General features: G+C 65.5%; 1 protein-coding gene across 3 annotated transcripts in view; it reads left to right on the top strand.

Moving 5' to 3' along the window:
• Positions 1–2,090: 2,090 nt before the first annotated feature.
• The window catches only part of NAV1 (neuron navigator 1), a gene marked incomplete at its 5' end in the record, with an annotated part of 77,923 nt that continues 69,765 nt past the window's right edge, over positions 2,091–10,248 (top strand). For all 3 annotated transcript variants that reach the window (XM_081114549.1, XM_081114548.1, XM_081114547.1), the window contains 2 exons: positions 2,091–2,794; positions 7,035–7,138. In XM_081114549.1, coding sequence (XP_080970675.1) covers positions 2,091–2,794; positions 7,035–7,138 — 808 coding nt within the window. The remainder of the gene's footprint in view (positions 2,795–7,034; positions 7,139–10,248) is intronic.

Raw genomic sequence — 10,248 nt, 5'->3', positions numbered from 1 at the left:
AGGCTGGGGCACCGTCCAGGGAAGCACAGTGAGGGGCCTGTCCCGCGACCCCAGGCCTGGGCGTTGCAGCGTTCGGGGAAACAGGCCGGCTGGTGGGACAGGTGGCATCGAGGCCCTGGCTCCCTCACGTGCTGTAAACGCCAGGAAACTGACCTGATTCCGTCGCCTGCGATGGCGGGGCCCGTCCTGTCTTTCCTCTGTGAGAACCGGCTGCCGTCTGGCCCGGGAGGAGAGGGTCTGCAGGTCTAAGGCTGCAGGCGACCCCGGGGGCGTTGGCGGAGGCCTGGCCTCGGGCCTGGTCCCCATCCTGAGCCGGGAGCCAGCCCAACGAGCCCTGGGAGGCCTGGGCCCCGCCCTCCCCTGCCCAGCCCTGGTCTCCTCAGCTTCCGGCCAAGGCCTGTGCCACCGGCCACGCCCACCCTGTCCCGGGCCAGGCTCACGTTCCTGTAATAACGGAATCTCCATCGTAGCACTCTCAGGAAGCTTTATTATTATTATTATTATTATTATTGTCACCATTTGATGGAGGAGGAGCGAGGCCCGGGGTTGAGTAACGTTCTCAGGACCTCAGCTGGGAAGCAGCTGGATTTGCACTGCGGGGGGAGGGTGAGGGGGGGGGAGGGTGAGCGGGGAGGGTGAGCAGGGGGGGAGGGTGAGCGGAGGGGGAGGGTGAGCGGGGGGGGGAGGGGGAGCGGAGGGGGAGGGGGAGCGGGGGGGAGGGTGAGCGGGTGGGGGAGGGTGAGCAGGGGGCGGGTGAGCGGGGGCCTGTGAGCGGGGCCGGTGAGGGGGGGAGGGTGAGCGGGGGGTGGAGGGGGAGGGCGAGCGGGGGGAGGGTGAGCGGGGGCCGGTGAGCGGGGGGGCTTGGGACTCGGGCTCCGGGACGTGTCCTTGTCCCCACACTCCCCTGCGCTGGAGCCGGACACTCGGTCCTTCGCCAGGAATGGCGTCTCCTTCCTGTTTCAAAGCCGGTGAACACGGCGCCAGGGGAGGTTTATTCCGCCCCCGGGGGAGGCCTGGGACCCAAGAGTCCCACCTGCAGGCTTTTATTTCTTATTTATTCTTTAAAGATACTTTTATGGATCTCAGACAGGAAGGGAGAGGGAGAGAGAGAACCATCCATGATGAGAGAGGCTCATGGACCGGCTGCCTCCCGCACGCCCCACACTGGGGATCGAGCCTGCAACCCGGGCCTGTGCCCTGACCGGGGATCAAACCCTGACCTCCTGGTTCGTAGGTCGACGCTCAGCCCCTGAGCCCCGCCAGCCGGGCGAGACTTTTTTTCCTTTTCTTTTTCTTTCTTTCTTCAGTTTTGTAAGAAGGCGTGTCCGGCCTCTCGATGCCTTGGTGGTGACTGTTCTGACCTTGGGGGACGGGCTCCTTGACGGGCGCCCGCAGGGGGAGCTGTCCATCAGCACCAGGCCTGCACCTGCCCCGCCCGCCTTGCCCTGCTTTGGGGGCCTCAAGGGCGGAAGGGGTGGTGGAGAGCCCTGGGAGGGGCCTGGGAGGACAGTGCCGCCTCCCCTCTCCGCCCCCCGCCCCCCTCAGAGCCGAGGGAGCCGGCGCCCCAGGCACCTCCTGGCTCTGGGCTGGCTGTGCCCCCAGCCACGGCCTCCATTTGTCCCCGATGGGCTGGAGCCGGATGACCGGGGCTGAAAGGCTGGGGGTGGGGGCGGAGGGAGGCTGGGGGTTCAGGGGAGCATCGGGGCAGGGGAGTCACAGCGCAGGCTGGAGCCAGACGGTCTGGGTCCCACCCCGGCTCGGCGGTTCACCAGCTGCAGGATCCCCCCGAGTTCCTGGCCGCTTGGTGCTGGGAGTCCTTGTCCGGGACACGGGAACGGCAGTAGCAGCGGCACCAACGCCGGGGCCGGGGCAGGGGCTGCACCGTCAGCGTGTGGGACTGAAGCACAGCAGGGCTGGAGGGAATGAGAGCGCAGGACGGGGAGGGCTGGGCGCAGGGGGGGCAGGGGGCTGGGTCCCACGCAGGCTGGACCCACCGTCCTCTTTATACGCCCAGGGGCGGAAGCGGGGGGCCGCGCCTCACGGTCTTGCTCCCTCCTCTCTCCGCAGGACGGCAGCCCGCACCGCTGACCATGAACGGGATGGCCAACATGAACGCGGCCAGCCGCCCGCACTTCGCCTCCTCTATCCCCGTGCCTCGAGCCGCCTCGCAGACGCGGACCCACACCCCGGGCGCCTCCCCCCAGCTGCGCCCGCGCCAGGCCGGCCCGGCCCCGAGCCCCCAGCGAGCGGCCTCCCCGAGGCTGGGCAAGGCCGCCGGCCACCCCAGAGGCTCCTCGCCTAAGGCCGCCCGGGGGCGAGGCTCCCCGAAGCCGTGTGGGGCGGGGAGAGAGTCGGCCGAGGCTGCGGACGGCCTCTGCGGCTCCCCATGGAGCAGCCCCCGGGTGACCCCCAAATCGGCCCTGCCCAGCCCGGCGGGTCCCAGGAGAGCTGGGGAGACGCAGGGACGGAGGATGGTGGCCCGGGAAGGGATTCCCGTCCGCCAGGCCCGGGGCCGGAGCCCAGCCCGGACGAGCCCTCTCGGAGAACCCCAAGCACCAGCGCCTCCCGATAGCCACAGGGCCCCTAACGGCCCAGGAAACGATCAACGAGACAGAAGCCATAGAAGTTCTGTGTCTTCGGAGCTGGAGGCTGGGGCAGCATCGGGGGCCCCCTCTCCAGCCGTCAGCCCCGTGCAGGGCAGACGCCCCTCGCCGGCCCTGGGGGCCATCAGCTTCTCCTCGGTCCATCAGCACAGCCCGCCCATCACGGCCACGGTGGCCCCGTTCCAGTACAGGTGAGCTGGGCAGCGGGACCCCGGCGGGGCAAACGGGGGGCCCTGGATCCCGGCCGGCGTGGCTCCGTGGCTGAGCGTCATTCCATTCCCGGTCAGGACACGTACATGTCCAGGTTGCGGGCTCCATCCCCAGTGTGGGGCGTGCAGGAGGCAGCCGATCCGTGATCCTCGTTATTGATGTTTCTCTCTCTCTCCCTCTCCCTTCGTCTCTGAAATATATATATATTTTTTTAATATATTTTATTGATTTTTTTCACAGAGAGGAAGGGAGAGGGATAGAGAGTTAGAAACATCGATGAGAGAGAGAGAGACATCGATCAGCTGCCTCCTGCACACCCCCCACTGGGGATGTGCCCGCAACCAAGGTACATGCCCTTGACCGGAATCGAACTTGGGACCCTTCAGTCCGCAGGCCGACACTCTATCCATTGAGCCAAACTGGTCAGGGCTGAAATATATATTTTTTAAAAAAAGGGCCCTCGATGGTGAGTGGCTAGTGGGGCCCAGAGGGCCCAGATCTCTCAGGAGTGGGCAGGGCAGACCTGCGGAGTTGGGGGTCGAGAGCTGTCCAGGGGTTGGGAGCGTAAAAGGGAAATCTATCCGAGCTCAGGTCTTTCTCAGCTCTGGGCGCTGCAGGGCGACCACGGCATGGGAGGCGGGAGCTCCTGGAACGGCCAGGCCTCCCTCTGGGAGGCGGTGAGACCCTGTGTCGGGTCCTCGGAGGCCCTTACAGCTGGTGGGGTCGGCGGGTGGGTAGAGGGGTAGGGAGGCCAGGCTTGCCCAGCTCACCTGGGGCTGCATCGCTGTCGTGGGTACCGGACCTCCAGGTCACGGTGAGGGAAGTCCGATGGCTCCTCCTCCTCTTGGGCCCACAGTGCCTGCATCTGCCGTCTGTCTGTCTGTCGGTCACTCTGTTATGCCCTCTCTCTCTCTCTCTCTCTCTCTCTCTCTCTCTCTCTCTCGCCCTCCACTTACCATATTGCCACACACATGGTTGTGCCTGCGCCCGGCGTGCCAGGGATCGCACGTAATGCTTCTCCCGTGGTCCCGTAGGGCCGGCCGCCGTCGCAGGTGGCGGTGGCCAGGCCACTGTGCATAGCAACAGGGCCACTCCCCGGCCCCCCGGCGTCCCTCAGACGCGGCCGGCTGACAGCCTAGCCGAGCGGGCACCCCAGTCAGCGGTGCTTTTCCAATGAAAACATCACTCGGGGCTCAGATGACCGCATTAAGTCAACGCAACCGTGTCTGTTTATCTTTTTTATTTTGGGGGGAGGGCCCGGGACATGACTCATGGAACCCAGTGTTGCTGGACGTGTCACCCTGCGTGACGAGACCATAATGACTCTGGCACAGGCTGGAACACGCAAACGACGTGCCTTCCAGACGGGCCTGCCTTCCTGGGGGGTTGCCCTATGCTCCTGGGAGGAGGAACGCTCGCGTTTTGGGCGTAGAAAAGCTTTTCCATCGTCCCCCCGGACACTGGGGCCTCTGAGGCAGCACCGGCATTGGGGGGTGGGGGTGGGATCCACGGGAAACGTTACCTTTCACACGAGAAGCCGAGAGGGCGCGTTGGTCCTGGAAAGGTCAAAGGGGGTCTCGTAGCACCGTCCCTGGTGCCTGGGGTCCCACGGCTCTCCACCTGCACGCAGGCCTTGTTTAGAGTGTGCGATGTATTTTTTAAATAAATCTTTATTGATTCTTAGAGAGAGGAAGGGAGAGGGAGAGAGAGATAGAAACATCCGTGACGAGAGAGAAACATCGATCGGCTGCCTCGTGCCCGTCCCCTGCTGGGGACTGAGCCCGCAACCCGGGCGTGCGCCCTGACGGGGAATCGAACCCTGACCTCCTGGTTCATGGGTCCATGCTCAGCCATGGAGCCACGCCCGCCGGGTTGGACACCACACTTTACTTTTTATTTTATTTTATTTTTTAAACATATTTGTATTGATTTCAGAGAGAGGAAGGAAGAGGGAGAGAGAGAGAGAAACATCCATGATGAGAATCATCGATCGGCTGCCTCCTGCACGCCCCCTTCTGGGGATCGAGCCCGCAACCCGGGCATGCGCCCTTGATTGGAATCTTGGAATCGAACCGTGACCCTGCCTTCCATCCGCAGGCCGAAGCTCTGTCCACGCCAGTTAGGGTCTCAGCGTATTTAGAATCTGACCTTTTCCAAAGGGTCGTGTCGTGGGTCGGGCGAGGGAGGGGTGGGACCGGGGACGCCCCCAGGCACGGCGGCGGCGAGCGGGCAGGAGCCCAGCACACCCTGCGGGGCCTGGAGCTGGTGCCGTGGGCAGCTCTGCCAAGGCCGGGCCGGGCTGTCCTGCTGGCTTCCTGGCCAAGGACACGCCATCTGCTGCCTGGGAGCCGCACATCTCTGCTTTCGTGGAAATCTGCTCCTCACGCCGGCATCTCGGCTCCTGCAAAGCTCCCAGCCCTGACCTGCTTCCCCAGGGAGTGAGCCTGCCGGCCCCGCTCCCCCCGCTCTTTCCTCACAGCCGGCCCCGATCACGGTCAGTGCCGGACGGCCCTTCCCCGGGGAGCTCATCGCCTGCCCCTCCTCTGACCCAGCCACCCTGACCCCCGGATACTCCGCCCCTGGGACCCAGGGAGGCCCCCGTGGGATCTTCAGCCACCGTCCCTTTGCCCCCCCCGCAGCACCCCCCCTCGCCTCCCCGCGGCCTTCGACCTCCGCTCCTCGCTTCTCAGGCTGCCTCTGGGCCGTGGTGTCAGGCGTGTAGGGTGGTTGGTTTTCTCCCGTCCGGTTCAGGCCTCGGCCAGCGTCCAGCACGGGCGGGAGTGTCCACACAGCGGGAAAGTGTGGGAGACCCGGGGTCCGGCTGTGGGTGGGAGGTGCAGAGCCCCTGGAGGCTCAGAGGTGCCCCGCCTTCCTCAGCAGCCCCTCCCCCACCCTGACATTATCATATGGCAACAGTAACCATGGCAACAGAGGACCCCTGTCCCTAATCATGGTTGCGGCCCACCTGCTGTGGGTCAGGCTTTGCCTTCTGGGTCCGTCAGGGTGGGGACCTGTTTCCTGCCAGCGGCCGTGTGGGTATTTACAACATCGTCCTCGGGCCAAACAACATGAGCAACTTAAACGTTAGCCAGCTGCCCGGCCGGTGTGGCTCAGTGGTTGAGCGTCGGCCTATGAACCAGGAGGTCAGGGTTCGATTCCTGGTCAGGGCACATGCCCGGGTTGTGGGCTCGATGCCCAGTAGGGGGCGTGCAGGAGGCAGCCGGTCCGTGATTCTCTCTCATCATGGATGTTTCTCTCTCTCTCTCTCTCCCTCTCCCTTCCTCTATGAAACCAATAAAAAATATACATATTTTTAAAAAAGAAGAAAAAGAAAAACTGGAGAGAGAGAGAGCCATCTCCTAGCACTGGAGATGCACAGGGTCCCCTGGCCCGCCCCTCCCTGGGACCAGCGTCAGTTTCCCCGCCTGCCTGCCCGGCCCCTGCCCTCCCCCCGCTGCCCAGCCGCCAAGGGGCCCATTTAGCTGGAGACAGTGAGCGTGGCGGGCGGGCGCTCCGGAGCCCGGGGTAATTGCCTGTAATGAAGGCTCCTCCGTCTTTGTTCCTGCGAGTGGCCTGTGTGTGCCCTTGGGAGCTGGTGCCCAGAGACCCCACCCTGCCCGCTGCCCCCACCGGCCGAGCACCACACAGCCTCCTGGGAGTCGAGTGGCCCGGGCAGAGCCGACCCCTGCTGCTCCCCTCCCTCCCTGCCTGGACCGGGGCCAGCCTTGGGGGGGTGTGGGTGTCCCCTCGCTCCGTGAGGGGCCTGGCATTGGCCTAAGGAGCCTGTCCCTGTGATGCACGGGCCGTAGTCCACGCAGAGCCCTGGGCAGTGACCCTGGCCTGAGGTCCCCAAGCCCCGTGGGTGACGTAGGAATCGGGCGACTGGCCTCAGGCGTCCGTGTGAGACCCCGAAACAGTGCTGTTCTACACGGGCAGCACAGCCTGCTCCCCGGGCACCCCAGGCCCAGCTCTGGCCCGTGGCTCAGTAGACGTCTCGAAGGAAGGAATGAATGAATGAATGAATGAATGAATGAGTGAGTGAATGAATGAATGAGTGTACCGGAGGTCAGGCCCTCCTACTCCGAGGCCCGACTTTGCCAAGACACCTGCAGCCTCCAGGTGGCCTGGGCACAGGGGTGCAGGTACCAAGCTCTAAGGGGCCCCCCAGCCCCCGTGGAGAGGCGTCGAGGCCACAGGTGACCACCGTTCTCTGTCCGGCAGGTTGCAGACCGAGCCTGAACCCGGCCCCCCTCCCCAGGGCAGCTGGGCCGTGGACGGCTACTCCACACCCCCTGGCGGGACGGAGGACAGCGTCCCCTGCATGGGTGAGTGCTGCGGGGGAAGGGCCTCCTCCTGGGGTGGGGGGGTCCCTCTCTTCACGGGGGGGCGGGGGCGTCCGCCGCGTATATTGCGTTTAAGCTTTGGGGCTCAGCCCAGAGCTAAGCCTTCCCATCTGGGCGGCGAGCACTTCAAGGTCAGGAGAGGAGAGTGGCCGGGGGGCAGGGGACACAGCCTGACCTCGCTGTCCTCTGCCGGGCAGGTCGTCGGGGGCCCCGGGCAGCGTGGGATCGGGGTCCCCCTGAGCCGTCTTCGGGCCTGGAGGCGGCGGTGACTCAGAGCCACTGTGACTCGGGGAGGAGAGGGCGGGCGATGGGGTGGAGCCCGGGTACGAAGCAGGAAGCCAACGCCTCCCGCCGGGAGCAGGCACGCGGGGGGCCGGGCACGGCCGGGGACACGGAAAGGGAGCCTCGCTGGCACCCGACACCCTCGGCATGAGCATGTGGTCACGGGGAAACTATGTCTATTTTTACCTCGGCCGCGCTGTCACTGTAACGGCTTCCTGATGTGCGCCACGTGGAGGGAGCCACTGGTCGCCACCGAACCGATGGGGGCGGGGGGGGGGGGGGCGGGCGAGATTGTCATCCGACCAACGGGGGGCTCTGGGCACCCCCCAGGCTTGTCTGCTGGGAGACCCCTCGCCAGCCGGACCTGGAAGTGTGTGTGTGTGGCCGCGGGGGGCAGAGTGCGGGATCCTGGGGGGACTTCACCCAGGGCCTGGCTGACTTGGTCGGTCGGTCGGTCATTCAGTCAACAGACCATCAGGGCGGGTCGGCCTTATGCAGCGCGGAGCTCACCACTGGGGGAAAAGGTGAATCAGCCCGGCCGGCGTGGCTCAGTGGTCGAGCGTCGACCGATGAACCAGGAGGTCAGGGTTCGATTCCCCGTCAAGGGCACAGGCCCCGGGTGTGGGCTCGATCCCCTGTAGGGGGTGTGCCGGAGGCAGCCAATCCAGGATTCTCACCAACGATGTTTCTCTCTCCCCCTCTCCCTTCCTCTAAAAGTAAAACTAAATTTTAAAAAAAGGGGGGGTGGGGATGAATCAGACTGTGACCTGCATTCAGGGAGGTCACTGTGTCGGGGTTCATCCAGCGACCTCACCCTGGAGAGTCTGTTGGGTCCCAGAGGGCCTCCCAGTGGCCGCCCGTGTTGGAGCTGAGCAGGCAGCCCAGGGGGGCCTGGGCTTGTCCCCGACATTGTAGGAGAGTCGGGCCCGCATTGTAGATGGTAGTGTGCCGCCGTCTCCCAGCCACGGATCACGTGGTTTCCTGTCCGCGTGTGGACACGACAGGGGCCGTCGGCTCTCTTCTGTCGCTCAGACCCCCTCCCTCCTGGTCTGGGAACTCCCGGGGGTCCCCGTCCCCTAGCTTGGCACTGGTGTTTGATGTGTGGGGAGACGGAGCCCCAAGGACGGAGGGGGGGGCAAGGCCGGGTTGGGGACCTACCTGGTCCGTCCCCCTCCGCAGCTGTCTCCCGACTACGGTCCCTGCGGCATCCAGGCATCTGGGGGGACCGCGTCCTCGAGGGACCTTCCTCGGCCTGGCTCTGCTTTGCTACTTGTGGGCCTGGACGTAGCACCCCAATGAGGCAGGAGCGCTGATGGGCAGGGAGAGGGTTTTCCCAGGATGCCCGCCCACCAGCAGGGTGTTGGCACTGGCCTGTGGATGCCTGGGGGGGCATCCCCGCCCGGCTGCTCCCTCCGCCTCTGCCCCTGGTAAGCGCCTTGTGAGTCCACCTGGTTGTGCACCTGCCCATCCCCCCGGGGGCGCAGGCCGTGCAAAGCGGTGCCCATCTGTCCGTCCGTCCGTCGGGTCTCCGCTTGGGAAGCCGGGGAGCCGGGCTGGCGTGCCTGTGCCCACATGTGCGAGGCTGCATGCGGGGGGCGGGGGAAGCCCGCCCGAGGTTGACACGGATCCTTAATTACTTCCACTCGGTGGCATGTTGGAGGGAGCGCGAGTGACACGGCCTTGCCTCATCGGAACAGGCGAGCCGAGGTGCCCGCCCCCGCCAGCCGCTCCCGGAGGCCTCACGTCCGGGTTTGCTTCCCTCCTCCCTCCTCGTCCCGCGGGGAGCCGACCCCATGTTTAAGCCACAGTCATGTGTTTCGTGTCTCATGGGTTTGGGAGCAGGGATAGAGACAGGGGCACAGCCCGGGGACCCCCTTCCCGCCCCAGGCCCTGGGCTCCAGGGGGCAGCTCCCCGTGCGGTGACAAGGGGCCACGGGAGAGGGAAGTTCGCACCGGGTACCCAGACGCCCGCCCAGCGCAGCGGGGAACGCTCCTGACATCCGCCCCCGTTTTCAGACGCCGAGTAATTGCCAGCGATTATTCTATTAACGCCCGCGGATGGAGGATCCGTGGTGCACCTCTGCGAGTTCAACGCCTCGTTTGAAAATCTAACAGAAACCCGTAGAGCACGGAGGTGGCGAGCAAGACGGGCCCGGCGCCCGGCTGTGTCACGGGGGTGGTTTAAGGGCCAGGCGTCTGTCCCCGGCTGGTTCAGGTTCCGGTTCGGGTTCGGGTCCGGGTCCGGGTCCAGGTGCACACAGGTGCCTCCTTGCAGTTGTCTTTAAGTTTCTGGCCCCAAGGAGCTCACCCAGAGAGACTGGGCAACGGATGTCTCCCCAACAAGACTTCTATCGGGCAGCGGGCCTGAGGGACCTTCTGGATCCAGTCCGCACGTGGGGGAAGCCCTGCTGGGCGGCCACGATGGCATCGAGGGGCCGGCCAGACAGCGGCCTTCAGTGGGCTGAACCTCGTGGTCCCATCAGACAGGCCAACAGCAGATCTCTTCTGAACCCAAATACCCGAGCTCGAGGCCCACAAGTGCTCAAGCCCGGAGCTCAGGGGGCATCTCCTGGGACAGAGCCCGGGCCCCACAGGGTCCACAGAAATGCCTCAGTAACCGACGCCGCCCGCCCTGGCAGAGTGAAGGTGGTGACGGGGCCGGGAGGAAGCCAGCAGGTCAATCTGGGAGTGCTTCCTGGAGGAGGCCCCCAGAGGTGTGAGCCAGCTGGTGCCGCCATGTGGGACCCCTGTGTCCACTGTCCCTTTCCTTCTCCAGGTGGCAGACAGGGGCTCGGGTTCCAGCTGGGGCA

The sequence above is a fragment of the Myotis nattereri genome (assembly GCF_964212035.1).
Source record: "Myotis nattereri genome assembly, chromosome: 20".
NCBI lineage: Eukaryota > Metazoa > Chordata > Mammalia > Chiroptera > Vespertilionidae > Myotis > Myotis nattereri.
Note: the sequence above shows the minus strand (reverse complement) of the source record. Positions and strands in the feature narration are given on the sequence as shown.